This window comes from Ursus maritimus, unplaced genomic scaffold (genome assembly GCF_017311325.1).
Source record: "Ursus maritimus isolate PB19 unplaced genomic scaffold, ASM1731132v1 scaffold_32, whole genome shotgun sequence".
Taxonomy (NCBI): domain Eukaryota; kingdom Metazoa; phylum Chordata; class Mammalia; order Carnivora; family Ursidae; genus Ursus; species Ursus maritimus.
The window spans coordinates 30,729,964-30,745,729 of record NW_024425786.1 but is presented as its reverse complement, the minus strand read 5'-3'; the positions used below and the strand labels follow the sequence as shown (position 1 = coordinate 30,745,729).

The window sequence follows — 15,766 nt, the reverse complement described above, 5'->3', positions numbered from 1 at the left end:
AGCTTAGAGACTGGAAGAGAGGCGATGCTGGACAGGCGGGCTTTGGAAACTCTGGTCAATAGGGGGCTGGTCGTTTCATGGAGGAGGTTACCCCCAGCGAGAGAAAGCCAGGCCAGAGAGACTGTGGTGCTTCAAGGAGCTGCAGGGAAGAAAAGGCAACAGAAGGAGGAGGGCTGGAGGGTGGAAGCCTGGGCAGGGAAGGCTTCAAGGAGAGAACCGCCGAGGGCAGTTCCAGGAGCAAGAGGAGCTCCAGTGTTTCAGGGGGCACTGAAGAGGGACCAGGCCTCACTGGTGACCTCCAAGAGACTGACCCCCCAGCGGGGGCGGCAGCAGGGAGGTGAGAGAGAGATGAGTTTGCAAGTGGGGCACGGTCAGCGGAGTTAGCGGTGAAGCAAGAAGGTGGGTGGGAGTATTCCCAGCATGGCTGATCGAGGAAAGGCTTTGGTACGTTTTCAGACCGAAGAGGCCCGAGCGTCTGCGGAGTTGAGCGAGGTGGGTGGAGGCCTCTGCCACAAGGTCTGCGGGACCTAAGGCTCGCCCTCGGCCTGGACCCTGGAGGAGAGAGGATGGACCCAGGCCAGGGCTCGCAGGCAGAAGAGGCTGAGGACGGGTCAAGCGATCGGGCGCGGGCTGCGGGTCAGGGGGAAGGTGCCGGGCCCCTGGAGGTCAGGCTGGAGGGGGACCTCGGCCGGCCCTGTGCCTCCCCCCAGAGAAACGGGACCACGGTCCGAGTCCTGCGCCCCGGCCGCTCCTCGGCGGGCAGAGGGTGGGCACGGGCTGCGGGACGGAGCGGGGCGGAGCTGGGCGCAGGGCGCCGGCCTCCCTCCCCCCGGCCCTCTCAGGTGACAGACCCCGCGGCCCCCGCCCCGCCCCGCAGCATATTCAGGCGGCCCGGCCCGCCCCGTCCGAGAGCAGCCTGCGCCGCCGCACCGGGAGCCTCTGCGGGCCCGGACGAGCGTGGACCCGGGCACCCGTCCTCCGCGCCCCGCCGCCCGCCATGGCCGCCGCGGCCGCCCCCCGCAGCCTCCTGCTGCTCCTCCAGGTGCTCGGGCTCGCCCTGGCGCAGATCGTAAGTCCCGCGGCCGCCCCCGCGAGGGAGCCGGGGTGCGTGGAGTGGGGTCTGGGGCGCGGGACCCGGGAGGCTGGTGCAGGGCGCGGCCTGTCTCCGCGCTCGCCTGGCACCCTCCCTCCGGCTGGGCGCAGCCCCGCGGCGCACGTTCCCTCGGTGGGTGCGCCCCGGGGGCGCGTCCCGGCGCCGCCAAAGGAGGCGGACGAGCGGGGGAGCCAGAGGGACCCTGCCCGGAGACGCTCGGCCCAGCCTGGGACAGGCAGCGTGGCCAGGAGCTGGCGCCCGGTCCTGGCAGCCCCGAGAGCCCAGGTGGCGGGGGAGACAATGGTGCCCATTCACGGGGCTCCGCAGCCTCCGCCCCGCCTCCTCTCAGGGGGCGCCGGCTCCAGCCAGACGCCGCTCCCCGCCGGCGGCTGCCCCTCCGCCCCGCTCCCGCTCCGGCTCCCCCGACGCGCTGCCGAGGGCCGCCGGGGGGCTGGGGGCCTAACGGGACGGGGGCGCGACGGGGCGGTGGCCGGGCGCCAGGCTGGCAGCTCTCTGCCGCCGAAGGCCGCGGGCACCTGGCGGGCGCGGGCCCCCTGCCTGGGTCGGGGCCGCCCGCTATAAGGGGACAACCCAAGGGAGGATGGAGGATCGGTGCTGGAGAGCGGTGCTCTGAGGGGAAGGGAGAACAGGCTTCCCCTCCCTTCGCCCCCTCTCCCCGCGCCGCCCTCACTTTTCTTGCGGGTTTATCCGCACTAGGGGGAGAGGGAGGGGTACCTACTCACCCTCTATACCTGTTGGTCATCTAACTATAATGGTACGAGCAGCCATTCATTGGCGCCAGCTGTCTGCTGGGCAGTCCCCCGCCTACCGTCTGTGATTCAGTCGTGCCTCCCCACCGCGACACCGCGGTCCCGTGCAAGGAGGCGGGCGGACTCAGCCCGGAATCCTGGCTCCACCACGGACTCTCTGTAATCATTCCTAATCTTTCTGAGCCTATTTCCTCAGCTGCAAACTGGGGCTCGTAATAGTATCCGCCTCCCAGTTCTGAGCATTCTGCAAGATGAATTACGTAGTGGGGCACAGCGCGGTCCACAGAGGTTTCCCGGGGAGGCTCGCCGCTGGGACTCCCGGCTCCCCGCACAGTCTGAGGGCTGCACCCCTGTGTGTGCTTTCAGAGAGGTCCGCCCGGAGAACCGGGGCCCCCGGGTCCCCCAGGGCCGCCGGGAGTGCCTGGATCTGACGGCATCGACGTGAGTCTCTAACCTGGGACGCGAGGGGGAGGGAAGCTGCGGACAAAGGGGAACTTTGTGAGCCGGGCCGGGGGCGGGAGCGCTGGTGGTGGGGTCTGTGCCTGGAGATGCAGCGCCCCCCTGTGGTCAGTAGGCGGCGCCGGCCTGCGCCACAAGGAGCCCGTTTGTTCCTCGAAAACCTCAAAGTAGCCCTGAGATGCAGAGCCCGTTATAACCGCCCGCGGACAAGGAGCTGCTGTTCGTCTGCCCGCCGAGCTCACAGCGATTCCTTATCCCCCACCTCTACTCTCCCGTCTTTTTTGGGATGGGAGACGTCTTAACCTCTCACCCTGCCCCCTGGCACGTCTGGATGCTTCTTCAGGGTGGCTTGGAAGCCTTGGTCAGACCGCTGACCCGCTGAAGCCAGACTCCTGTCTCTTCCTTTGCATTTTTTCTCCCTGATTTAGAACCAGCAGGCCTTGTTCCCTGGCCTCCCTAGCATGGGGACGGCTAAATGCCTCATTCAGGAGGCTCCCCCAGGAGGGCAGCCCCATGTTTACCCATCTGGACAGACTTCTATTCAACCTGGTGCCCCCACCCTCCACACACAGGGCGCTGGGTCCCTGCCAGGCTCTCTGGCTGCTGCAGGCCCTGGACTGCCAGAAGGCCTCTCTGGGGCTGAATGTGACTCCACAGGCCCTGTCTGTCCTCCACCACGAGTCCTTTGTCGCTGGGGAAGAAGGTCCTTCCTGCCTTGGGAACACACGGAATCTGCCCCCTTTCTAGGCCCTCTTGGTCCTTGTCCTTGCCCCAGTCTCTTCTTTTCCTGACCCCAATCCAAAAAAGAGCTACTGCCCACCCGGCTCACCTCCCCTTCATGTTTTTCTGAAAGTCCCAGGTTTCTCCCACACTTACCCAAGTCCAAGAGGCACCCACTCCCTGGGGTAACGTGGACTCGCAGCCCTCTCTGTGGGTCTCGTAATGGGCACCTCAGCTACACCGGTGTGTCTCTAACCCTCTTGCATGTTGACAGCACCCTCTCTAGTCTGGCTGGGGCTCATCTCAATCCACCTATGTTTGGGTTTTTGTTTTTGTTTTGTTTTGAGGGAAAAGGAGCTACTTTCAAAACAAACAAACAACGCAAGGCTGAGGGGACCCAGGGCGGAAGAGAAGAGAGTGAGGAAAGTGGCCTGTGGGGCCAGCCAGCCAGGGCCTGCATGTGCCCATTTGGGTTAGCTTGAGCCACGGGGTGCTATCTGACCAACTTGTATCTTGCAGGGTGACAAGGGGCCCCCCGGGAAAGCTGGCCCTCCGGTGAGTACTTTTCCTCTTTGACCTTTGACCTTTCCAGTTCTTGCCCTCCTCTGACTAATATCTGCCCCACCTCTGTGTTTAAGGGACCTAAGGGAGAGCCTGGCAAAGCAGGGCCGGATGGGCCAGACGGGAAGCCTGGGATTGACGTGAGTACCCGAGTGTCTGCTAAAGCAGTTAGGGCTCAACTCACTGACTTCCAGAGCCCAGTTCTGCCATCTTCCCCTCTCTTCTGTTCAGAGCAGGGCAGCAGGATGGAGACTGTATAGCTATGAGTTCCCTTCACCTTCCTATGACTTGTGACCTCCCGGCCACCCCAGAAGCATGAATCACGGGCACATGGGGGGCCAAAGAGGGTTCTGTTCATCGGCTGCAGCCAGGATTTAGTCTCACATTTCTGGCCTCCAAATAGCAGACTGCATGCTGTGGATGGAGCGGTCCTTTCCTTCCCCCTTCCCTGCCATACCCACCCCCTCACAGCCCCAGGAGTAACTCAGGAGAGGAGGATTATTGGCTGATACCACAGAATTCCCAGGGGCCCAAGGTCATGGGATTCTGGACACAGCCAGGACCATTGGGACAGTTGTCTGATTGAGGAATACACTTGGGTCAATCACTAAAAGGGGAGGAAAAAGAGGTCTCATGAGTTGCCTTTGTCCTGCTGGCTCAAGAAGTGTCATCGGGGCTATGAGCAACCACCAGGGCCTCTCCAAATTTTCAACACCCTGCAAAGATTAAAAAGTGCATGGCTTTCCACTAGCACAGTGGTTCTCACATCTATGCAGAGAGGTGAACACGATTAACCCATTTTGCAGATGTGAACACTAAGGTTCAGAAAAAGTTGCCAAGGGCAGACAGCAAGAAAATGGCCCATCCAGACCTACCGCTAGGTCTACCAGGCTCCTAAACTGGGAGGTGTGAGTCCTGTGCAGACAAATCCTTGGGCCATGGTTTCTCATCTTTCAAAAGAGGGTAATCGTTCTGCCTGCGTGCCTCCCAGGGTTGCTGTGGGAACTGGGGAAGAGAAAACAAGGTGTTGAGGCCCCTTGGCCTTCATGGAGTGGAGTGAAAGGCAGCTTGGGCCCACCCAGGAGAGACCTCAGGCCCTGGCTTGTCCCAGGGTTCAGGGAGCAGGTTTGCCCTTCACTGATCTACCATCTCTTTCTTCCCCAGGGTCTAACTGGAGCCAAGGGGGAACCTGGCCCCGTGGGGATCCCTGGAGTCAAGGTAAGTGGCCTGGGGACTGGGCGTGGGCGGTCCGGGGGAGGGGCTGTAGTAGAGAGGAGCAGGGACCAGGAGACCCAGCCTCTGAGCCTCTCCCATTGCTCTTCCAGGGCCAGCCCGGGCTCCCAGGTCCCCCTGGCCTGCCGGTGAGTGTAATCTGCAAGGGCTTCAAGGGACCCTTTGGTGGGTGCCGGTGGGGAGGCCACTTGCAGAAGGAGTCATGAACCCAATCTCCTTTCCTTCTGTTCCAGGGCCCTGGCTTTGCTGGACCTCCTGTAAGTCCTCCTGGATGGGACAGGGCCCCTGGGACTCTTGGGGAAGGAGGAAACAGAAGGGCTTCCGGGGGACTAGCCATCCAGGGGAGGGGCCAGCATGCTGTGATGGTGTCAGGAATGGGAAGACGTGCAGAACTCTGGGCCAGGTCATGCTGGGCCTATCTCTGGCCCTTAAAGCCCTAAGCTGTTGGTCTCTCTGGGCTTGGTTGCAAAGGAAAAGTGGGAAAGGGGCCTCTAGGTACCAGTCCCTACCTGTGTATCAGGGTGGGCTAACCCTCTGAGGCACCCTGGCCAGTGACGCCTCTGCTCCTAGGGGCCACCTGGACCTGTCGGCCTCCCGGGTGAGATTGGAATCACAGGCCCCAAGGTGAGCCCCAGCCACCCCTTTCCTCACTCTGCCTCCTGCCCTTTACCTCCAAGCTGGCAAGCTGGGCAGTCTTGCCAGCAGTTCCTGGGCCTCCTTCTGGCCAGCAGGGAGCTCTTTTAGGTCTGGGACAGAAACCCCTTCTGCTGAGCCCACTCGGCTATAGGTCTTTCAGGGAAACCAAGGACTGGGGCCATCCCAGATCTCAGAAGGCAACCTAGAGGACAGGGTGGGCAGGGCAGTAGCAGGGACTGGAGGAGGGGGCAGAGTAACCCTGGCAGAGCCGGATGGGAATATGATTTTGGCCCCTCTTGCTTCCAGGGGGATCCTGGACCAGAGGGACCATCAGGGCCCCCAGGGCCACCCGGCAAACCGGTAAGTGTCCTCAAACTTCCCACAGCGGTAAGGACGGGAGTCTTTGGCACAAGCCTGGGGTGGGAAAGGTTCGGGTGAGCCTCCATCTTCATACACCTCCTCTCAGGGCCGACCCGGAACCATCCAGGGCCTGGAAGGCAGCGCGGATTTCTTGGTGAGAGGTGGCCCTGGGGCGGGGCTAATGTGGGGAAGGGGTGGGTCCTCTTTGGAGGTAGAGTCAGGGGGATGGGGAGGGGCTGCGGCACAGAAGTTCAACCAAGTGGGGTGAGAGGAGGGTTTGGGAGTTGGCAAGATGGAGAATCACTGCCCAGCTAGCCTGAGGCAGGCCGGTGACAACAGAACCCGGTGGGATTTTCTTTCCAGTGTCCAACCAACTGTCCAGCGGGGGTGAAAGGCCCCCCAGGGCTGCAGGGAGTGAAGGTAAGCTACCGGCCTACGTCTTTGGGGGGCAGAGAAGTGGTTGGGAGGGGACCTCACATGGAGTTCCCCCCTTCCCTTCAGGGGCATCCTGGCAAACGCGGGGCTCTGGGAGATTCTGGCCGCCAGGGGAAGCCGGTAAGTGTGTGGGAAGAGGGCCTTACAAGAGCCCCCGCTTCTTCATCTCTTCTCCTTCCCCTGTGGGTCTCTGGGGACCGATTCTTGAGCTGAGAGGCAGGAGGCCCGTGTTCTAGGTCACTGTGTCCCCAGGCAAGTACCTTCTCCTTGCTGGACCTCCATTTCCCCATCCGTCACATGGGACTATATGGGTTTTAGGGTCCTTCCCGTCTGCTTTTTCTGGGAAGGGAATGGTATCTTCGGTTGTCTGTATGTTTGTCTCTTGATCTGCATGCCTGTCTGATCACTCATTCCTGCCCCATAGGGTCCCAAGGGAGATGTGGGTGCCTCTGGAGAGCAAGGCATCCCCGGACCACCGGTAAGGAACACTCCCCCTCGGGCCCTCCCCTCCTCATCCTGGGAGAGCTTAGTAGAACCATTCCCTTGGTCTGGCCTCCAGCCTGTGAAAGAAACCCCTGTGTCCAGTTGGCATGTCTCTGGGTGGGGAGAGGGCAGGTGAGTCTGTCAGAAACTGGGGGACAGGAACCAAGACTGTCAGCCAGAAGACGCAGCTGAGGCCCAGGCTTTGCCTCTGTCCCCTGAGTGACCTGGGGAGTCCGTCCCCCATTCTGAGCCTCAGTGTCCCTCTCTGAGATAGGGACTATGCTGCCTGTCTCAGAGGGGCGCTGTGACAATCAGGGGTGGGGGTCAGAGAACATATGATGAAGTGGGCCTTGAAATTGCCATTGCTGTCATTCTTCTGTCTTGACAGGGTCCCCAGGGCATCAGGGGCTACCCCGGCATGGAGGGACCCAAAGGAGAGACGGTAAGTAAGTCGGGAGTGGACCACAAGAGTTGTCATGACCAGCGCTCTGGCCTCTGGGGCCCAGCCAAGGACTGACTGTAACCCTTTCCTCTCCGCAGGGTCCTCATGGGTACAAAGGCATGGTGGGCTCCATTGGTGCTGCTGGGTCACCAGTAAGTGTCCTCTTGCTCCTGCAAACCTACCTCCTCCAGGCTGGAGATCCTGGGGGTGCAAAGGGAGTGTGGCGCCCCCTGAGCCCGTGTGATCTGGATTCCTGTTTGTCCTTCTTGCCAGGGTGAGGAAGGTCCACGGGGGCCACCAGGCCGAGCTGGGGAGAAGGGTGATGTGGTAAGTCCACTCAGGGACCCTGGAGAGTACGGGGCGGGACTCAGCTCCCCCTCCCCCAGGGCTCATGAGCGGATGTGTGCATTACTCTGTGTGTCTCTGTGGCTGCATGTGTGTGAGTATGTGCTACTCTGTGTCTGTGCGGATGCATGGGTGTGTGTGCGTGTGTTACTCAGTGTCTGTGGGTGAGTGACTGGTGCCCAGTCACCCCACCAGCCCCCACTCCTGCAAGCCCAGCCGGTGCTGATCAAATTCAATTTGGGAGAGGCCACGGGATCCAGTCCCAGGCTCGCTGTGGCCAGACAATGAAATTCCAGCAAATCAGCCATGGGGCTAATGGGATTTGGTCCACATCCCAATTCTCTTAACTTTTTTTTTAATTAATAGACTTTATTTTTGAGCAGTTTTGAGTTTATAGAAAAATTGAGCAGAAAGTAAACTTTTTAAAATTATGTACATTTTAAACATACATAAAAGTAGAGAGAATTATATAATGAACCTCCATATACATGTCTCCCCAAATCGACATTTTGCCACACTCAATCCACCACTCTGTTGCTCATATTTTCAAGCAAATTCCTTAATATCATGTCTTTTCACCCCAAAATACTTCTGTATGCCTCTCTTAAAAATAAGGCCTTTTCCTCACATAATCACAGTATCATTCATTATCATACCAACAAAATTATCAATGATTCCTTAATATCAGCAAATAGCCAGTCTGTGTTCCGTGTTTCCCAATTATCTCAAAAATGTCTCTTCGGGGTTCTTGTTCAAATCAAGACCCAAACAAAGCCCACACATCAGAGTGCAGATGAAGGGGGTCTCAGTGAGTCCTGGCTCCTTCCCTGTACTGCTCAGCCCAGCAGGCCCCTCAGCTCGGCGCTACCTCTACTCCCTCCCAGGCCCCCCTCCTCCAGCCCCTGCACAGTGTGGCCTGTGCCAAGAGGGAGCCTGGGACCCGGAGGTCACTGTTCTCAGCTGCTCCCCTCTCTGAACAGGCAGGCATGGGTTCAGCATCCTGAAGGTGACCTCATTTCTATCTACTTGCAGGGCAGCCAAGGTGTTCGAGGACCCCAGGGAATAACAGGCCCGAAGGGAGCAACCGTAAGTGGCCCGGGTCTACCCAGACAGAGAGCGGGGTCAACTCTGTCCAAGCTCCTAGAGGATGAGGAGCCTGAGATTCTAGACTGAACTCTGTTGAAGGCGCGCTGCTCTGTGACCTTGGGAAATGCCCTCTTGTTGTGCCTTAGTTCTTTCACCCGTAAATATGGCACATGGCGATGCAGCAGAGATTTGGGGAAGCTTGCGGCCATCTGGGACACCTGTCACCCACACAGAGGAAAGACTGTGGTCCATCCCCCCAAATCCTTTTCCTATTTCTGCTCCCCTCTCCCAGTTGGCTGGTGGGGGTTCTCGAGATAAACAGACCCACTTCCAACCTGCACACTGCAGCTGTCACAGAGGGACATGGGTGGGTGGCCTGACCCCAGGTATCTCCCCACTGAGTCTCCCTTCAACTTTCCCTCTGAGCAGGGCCCCCCAGGCATTGATGGCAAGGACGGGACCCCAGGCATACCTGGCTTAAAGGTAGGAGTGGGGACCTCTGGTGGGTTGGGAGGGTCAGGGCCCCTCCCACCTCAGGCCCTGAGTCTTATCACACTGATCCCCGAGGCCTAGGAGCCTGGGATCCTCAAGTGTGTCCCTGACACATCCCTGCTCACCTCTGGGCCTGTTTCCCTACTTGCACTTGGGTGGAAGCCATGGACCCTCTAGCTGGAGCTTTCATTTGTGCCTCTGGTTCTCTGTCTCTCGCAGGGCAATGCAGGACAGGCGGGGCGGCCAGGAAACCAAGGCCACCAGGGCCTAGCGGTGAGTATGGGGTGGAGTCCCGGGGGCTGCCCCATGGGCAAATTGCTTCTCCTCCTCAGTGTTGCCCACTTCCCCATGGTGCCATGAGTGGCTGATGAGGCAGAAATCCACACACCCAGGGTCCTTGCTCTAGTCCTTGTCCCCACCCAGCCCAGGCCTCATCACCACTATCACCACTTCTGTGGCCTCTGGCCTGGCTTAGGCCTCATCGTTTGGACAGTTGCTCCAGCCTTCTCTTTGACCATTCCAGTTGCCATGGCTGGGCCTCCTGTGGCCTCCTGTGGTTCAGCTCCCACAGCCAGGGCTGAAGAAGGGAGGGGATCTGGATTGGGGGTGGGAGGTAAAGCAGCCAGTGCCTGGGGCTCCCCAATGCCAGGGTAGAAACTGATACCAACTTCTTTCCCCAGGGTGTGCCGGGCCAGCCTGGGACAAAAGGAGGCCCAGGAGACAAGGTAAGGTGACTCCAAGCTGGGGAAAGAATTGGCTTCATGGGAGCAAGGGAGCCCGCGGACAGGGTTCGGGGGCATGACTAAAAGACTGCAAGGCCCGGGCCTCGCCCCAGGCTCAAGGACGTGGCCTGGACACAAGTCCCTCAGGCCTAACCACCTCCCTTCTACCACTTCCGCCCACCCTCTGTGCAGACAGGATGGCAGGGCTCCCAATCCAGAGGACCTGACCAAGAACATCTTCTCCCCAATTCATGTGATTCTAGATTCTGTTTAGGGTTCATCAGGCTTCTCCAAGGTCAAGGGCTTGATGGTCCCCGCCCCCCCCCACCCCCGACTCACCTTAAATCTGTGTTTTCCTGCAGGGTGAACCAGGCCAGCAGGGCCTCCCTGGATTCTCTGGTCCTCCTGGGAAGGAAGTAAGTGCTCTTCCCCTGACACAAGCTCTTGCATTGGTTCCCCTCCCAGGCCTGAAGACCCTGCACTCAGCCTATGGGCCTGGGTGAGAGTGAGAGTGTGGGCTGAAGCCCTAGTTTGGGGGGTGCCCTAGATGCCAGTCTGGGCTGTGCCACTGACCCACTGACTCAGGGACACTCCCTTTTCCTCTCTGGGTCCTTGTTTCTCTACGTGCGATGCAGTGATGGTGGGCATTAGCTCTGTCCCGTATGGGCATGACCTCCTCAGATAGCCAAGCTTACTGGGGCTAAGAATACAGCAGAGTCATTCATTCATTCATTCATTCATTCATTCATTCATTCCATAAACATTCACCAAATACCTGCAATATGTTAAATGCTGAGACAGTCTCCTACTCAGACAGAACTTAGAGTTTAGTGGAGAAGAGAGATCTTGAACATATGATCACATGATGGCTAACTACAACTGTGTGGGGTCCTACTGAAGGAAAAGTACAGGGACCCAAAGAACAGGGGATAAGGGAAGGCTTCCCTGAGGAAGGGAGTTAGCTGAGACCCAGGGTGGGTAGGGGTTAGCCAGCTGTGGAAGGGAGGGATCCAACCAAGCCTACTGCTTACTCCCAATTTCCGTCCCCCAGGGAGAGCCAGGACCTCAAGGAGAAATCGGACCCCAAGGCATCCTAGGGCAGAAGGTAACAGTGGTTCCCCCTCCCCCAGGGGCCCTGGCAGCAGCTGGCACTACTGCACCCAGGATCTGGGTCCCATCAATGGCTCCAGCGCCCGCCTAGTCCAGCCCAGCCCGTTTGAGGCCTTCCCAGCAAGGGCCCCAGTCCGCTGGTCTGTGAAGTGGAGCAAGGGACCTCCACGCTGGGACAGGAGGAATGGAGGGCATCCTGACCAGCAGGGGCGGGGGGGCTGGAGAGGGGGCTGAGGAGGGGGTGCCCCAGCTGATTGTTGGTGGGTCATCCTCTCTTTCTGTTTCAGGGTGACCAGGGTGAGAGGGGACCAGTGGGGCAGCCAGGCCCTCAAGGACGGCAGGTTAGTGGAGGCCAGCTGTGAGGGGCAGTGGGGAGCAAGTCTGGGCACCTCATTTGATTTACTGCTCTGGGTTCTTTTCTCCTCAGGGCCCCAAGGGGGAGCAGGGGCCCCCCGGAATTCCAGGGCCCCAAGGCTTGCCAGGCATCAAGGGAGACAAGGTACCAAATGGGGTTGGAAAATACCTGGAAAAGAGGCCCCAAGACCTGCGGGGTGGAGGGATGGACCTCAGTTAGGTCCTTCCTGAGCGCTCCAGGTCTTCCTGGAAAAAGTAATGGGGCGGGTCCCCCGCGGCCCTGGGGGGCGAGGCGGAGCTGCAGACGGGTGTGGCCAGGACCCAGGGGTGGTGGTGGGGGACCCCGTGGACCCAACCGTCCCGGGAGAGGGGAACTCACCTAGTCCCTGACTCCCGGCTTGCTGCAGGGCTCCCCGGGGAAGACCGGACCCCGCGGCAGCGTGGTGAGTACCAGCGCCTCCCCTTCCCCGGGTCCCAGGCGGCGGCGGCGGCGGCCGGTGGGGGTCCGCAGGTGCGCTGACTCGCTGTGCTTCATTTGCAGGGCGACCCGGGGGTGGCCGGCCTCCGGGGAGAGAAAGGCGAGAAGGTGAGTGGGCTGCGCGGGGGCGACCGGCGGGGCGGGGGGCGGACCCGGGGGCTTCGGAGGGTCGTGACCGAGCTGCCGTGTACCTGCAGGGCGAGTCTGGCGAGCCGGGGCCCAAGGGGCAGGTGAGTCCAGCCCCTGCGACGCCGCCTTCTTCCTGTCCCGCCACCCCCTGCCCTGGGCACTGACCGGGACCGCCGCCATCCGGGCCTCCTCCTCTAACCATCCCCCCGCCCCCTCCCCCTCCCCTCTCCCTCCCCCTCCCCTCTCCACCTCCGCCCCTCTCCCGCCCCGCGCGGTCTTGCTCTCACCCCTGCTCTGCACCGCCCCCCGCCCCCCGCCCCCGCCCCCGCCCCCGCAGCAAGGAGTCCGCGGAGAGCCCGGCTACCCGGGCCCCAGCGGGGATGCGGGCGCCCCGGGGGTGCAGGGCTACCCCGGGCCCCCCGGCCCTCGAGGACTGGCTGGAGACCGAGGCGTGCCGGGACTGCCCGGGAGACAGGGCGTGGCGGTGAGTCCTCCCCCAGCCGGGAGTCTCCCGCGAGGAAATCCCTCTGCGGTGCTGCTGATGCCCCAAAGGCTGGGAGTTCCCGCAGCCAGCTGGCTTCCCCGAGGCTGGTTCCAGGCCCCACAGCGGACGGGTTGGGGGTGGGCGCGGCAGGAGGGATTTCAGTCAGATCTGCATATACTTCCGGGAGGGGGGGAAAGGGGGGCCAGCCAGGGGCTCCTTCCTGGAAGGCCTCGTCTGCCTGCAGGGCCGAGACGCCAGTGACCAGCACATCGTGACCGTGATGATGAAGATGATGCAAGGTGAGGGCGGGGCAGCAACCCCTCCCCCTCCCAGTCCAAGTCAGCGCCGTGCCACCCTTCAGGAGCTTCTCCAGGTGGCCTTGCCCGAGCGGCTGCAGGCCTGGGCGCTCTTTCCAGCTCTGCTTCCAAGAGGCGGGGGGCCTGTGTACAGCTCCGCCCTCACCGGATCTTCGGTTTGCGCAGACCGCGGAGGAAGCGCGATTAAACACGCAACTTTAGCGGCTGCACACCCAGGGCTGGGCCGTCGGGACGCTCTGCCTTCCCGTTTTACCGAGCTGACCCCCATCTCAGAGACCTCTCATCTCCCTCCCTTCCTCCAGAGCAACTGGCAGAGGTCGCTGTGAGTGCCAAGCGGGAGGCCCTGGGTGCAGTCGGGATGGTGGGTCCTCCAGGACCCCCTGGGCCTCCCGGATATCCGGGCAAGCAGGGACCCCATGGGCACCCTGGCCCTCGGGGAGTTCCTGGCATCGTGGGAGCCGTGGGTCAGATTGGCAACACAGGGCCCAAGGGTGAGTGCTGTTCTGTGGTGGGGGTGGGGGCTAGGCTATCTGGACGCGCCAAGGCCAGGCCTGGGTTGGGTTATGGGGTAGGTGGGCGGATGGCTCCGCCCCTTGTTTTCTTTTTCATCATCCCCCATCTCAGGATGAAGTACACTTTCCCCCATTCCCTCAGCAAAGTTTTCCAGAAGTCGTATGTGACTCCTGGGCTTGCCTTCTCAGTAGCAAATTGATGGAAATTAATGTATTATTTTATAACTTGGGTTTTTTTTGGGGGGGGGTTGTTTTTGTTATAAATTTGCTTAGTGGTGCCCCATAAACATCTTTCCGTGTCTCTGGAAGCCCGAGGCAGGTTAGCAAAGTAGAAAAGCGTGCAAACTGGAGAGTCACAAGACAGGGTCTGTCCAGACTCCGCAACTTGCTCCTTGTAGACTTGGACAACTTACCTGATAATCTCCCTGGGCCTTAGATTTATCGTCTGTAAACTGGGGGATGTTAGTAACAACCACCTCAGAGCTTGTCCTGAGGATTACATGTGGAGGTAACTTACGCAGAGTTGGCACATAGTAAATGCTGGCTACGATGATTATTATTAGACGCTTTCCTCTAATGAACTTGATTAGCCTTCCATCCTGTCTGGACCTTCCTTTATATAACCAGTTCTGCAGACATTTCCAATTTTGCCCTAGTATAAACTAGCAGAAAACAGGAATAATTGCTGTGTGTGAAATAGAAATGAAATCACAACCAAAGTAGAAAAAACATTCTCCAGTTCTGAAAAACGATAGCTTCTTTCTTTCTCTGCAGGAAAACGTGGAGAAAAGGGTGACCAGGGAGAGATGGGACGCGGGCATCCCGGGATGCCTGGGCCCCCGGGGATCCCAGGTGAGACCTGGGCCCTGCCCAGCAGCCCTGCCCCTCAGATCCGCGGCTCATGACTACAGACACCTGGGTCTCTGCCGTGGAGGCCTCCTGCTCAGCCCTCTCAGGCCCACGGACCCAGCCTTGGCCTCCCCTTGGAGCACCGGGTGGGGTCTGGCTGGGAACTAGACAGCTGAGATGCTGAGGACTTTCTGGCTTGCACCAAAATCTGCTTTAAGCAGGAAAGTGAGGAGGCATTTGCTCCCCACCTCACTGACTGGGAGTCGGAAGTGATAGACAGTGCCATGCGACTCACTCAGAACCTGTGTCTGGGGCCGTCTCTTCAGGGCCTCACTCGATCTCATCCAGCCCCCCACCTCCCTGGAGAATGGAACTTAGAATCCTACAGGTGACACAGAAGGCCCTGATGTCTTGGTCTTCTTCCTTTCACAGGACTCCCTGGCCGGCCCGGCCAGGCAATCAACGGCAAGGATGGAGCTCGAGGGTCCCCAGGGGCCCCGGGAGAAGCAGGCCGACCAGGCCTGCCAGGCCCCGTGGGGCTGCCAGGCTTTTGTGAGCCTGCGGCCTGCCTTGGAGCCTCAGCCTACGCCTCTGCACGCCTCACGGAGCCTGGATCCATCAAAGGGCCATGAGCATGAGGCCAGGACAGAGCCTGGCGGGCATCCTGGGGGGAAAGGACTAGGTTCCTCTGGGTGGACATGCATCCCATCCCTCAGACCAGGAGGCCAGCTTTCCCAGGACCTTCCGTCTGGGACCCTGGAGTCCTGAGGAAAAGGAAATTCTAAAATATGGGGAAGGGAAGGGAGGGCATTGGAATGAAAAGGTTGAGGCCAACAGACAGGGCAAGTGTGACTGGAGAGTCCCAGCTCCGAAGAGATGGGTGGCTTTCCTTCCCACAGCACGACTCAGAAGTTACCAAAACAAATGTCTCCCTAATCTGTGCCATCCTCCAGTGGCCATCCTCTTTAGGGCAGGTGGACTGAGGTCTCTGCCGGTCCCTGATCCCACCTTCCTCCCCTGAACTTGCTGGGTGACTGCTGGCGGGGGACTACCCTGAGGTAGCCGTCCTAGAGCTAGCCCGACTACTTTCTCCCTGCCTCCCTCCCATCTGAGTATTTAAACACCCTTTCCCCTTCTCTTCCTGGCATGACCCCCTCCCACCCACCCCGAGATCCACCCAGGCCTTTCTGTAAATAAAAGCCCCTGACTTGGGTACAAACGAGGGTGGGAGTTGCTGGGCTTCCTTCCTGGTGGACTGGGGGCGGGAGGTTGTTGCTGGGCCACCACTGTCTGGGCAGGATGGTCAGGGGCTCCTCAAGGGGAGGCATGTGCCTTCCTCTGGTTATACCCTGAATTGTGAGCTTGAGGACAGCATGGTACATTTGAGTTACGTCTGTGGGAAGAACCTGGGGTGGAGTCAGGATGGTGACCTGCTGTGTAACTTCGGGCAAATCCCTTCACAGCCTTTATATGGCTACGGCAGGGACTCAGCCGTGCCCATAGGACACACCCAGTGTCTTGCCAGGGCCCAGCACCCACTCTATGCTGCCCTGGGGCGGGAGCTGGTCGAGCAAGACTGAAAGACTTGCTTCTTGCCTTCAGGGGTTCGCAGGTCTGTGGGACCTGGATGATGAAAGCAGAAGTGACGTGCATTCACGCCGCTTTTGCTCCGGACGTCTAGGGGAGACAGATCTGA

General features: G+C 60.2%; 1 protein-coding gene and 1 long non-coding RNA gene across 3 annotated transcripts; one reads left to right on the top strand and one right to left on the bottom strand.

Annotated features, from left to right (window-relative positions):
- Nucleotides 1-943: 943 nt before the first annotated feature.
- COL9A2 (collagen type IX alpha 2 chain) lies at nucleotides 944-15,290 on the top strand. The gene is made up of 32 exons (XM_040619329.1): nucleotides 944-1,069; nucleotides 2,230-2,304; nucleotides 3,562-3,597; nucleotides 3,681-3,743; nucleotides 4,768-4,821; nucleotides 4,929-4,964; nucleotides 5,070-5,093; nucleotides 5,407-5,460; nucleotides 5,779-5,832; nucleotides 5,939-5,986; nucleotides 6,196-6,252; nucleotides 6,334-6,387; nucleotides 6,692-6,745; nucleotides 7,139-7,192; nucleotides 7,291-7,344; nucleotides 7,466-7,519; nucleotides 8,570-8,623; nucleotides 9,053-9,106; nucleotides 9,335-9,388; nucleotides 9,796-9,840; nucleotides 10,200-10,253; nucleotides 10,889-10,942; nucleotides 11,235-11,288; nucleotides 11,375-11,446; nucleotides 11,709-11,744; nucleotides 11,843-11,887; nucleotides 11,977-12,009; nucleotides 12,246-12,392; nucleotides 12,637-12,691; nucleotides 13,012-13,200; nucleotides 13,996-14,073; nucleotides 14,503-15,290. The coding sequence occupies exons 1-32, from the start codon at nucleotides 998-1,000 to the stop codon at nucleotides 14,700-14,702; spliced, it is 2,067 nt and encodes a 688-aa protein (XP_040475263.1). The 5' UTR covers nucleotides 944-997; the 3' UTR covers nucleotides 14,703-15,290.
- Nucleotides 5,753-11,868, bottom strand: LOC121099805. Of its 2 annotated transcripts, XR_005831561.1 has the most exons (5): nucleotides 11,681-11,868; nucleotides 11,471-11,581; nucleotides 10,177-10,242; nucleotides 7,375-7,499; nucleotides 5,753-5,962 (listed from the first exon to the last, which is right to left on the bottom strand). It is a non-coding gene; the product is annotated as an uncharacterized LOC121099805 (long non-coding RNA). The 2 variants fall into 2 exon arrangements; XR_005831562.1 differs by lacking the exons at nucleotides 5,753-5,962; nucleotides 7,375-7,499 and adding an exon at nucleotides 8,984-9,811.
- Nucleotides 15,291-15,766: the final 476 nt, after the last annotated feature.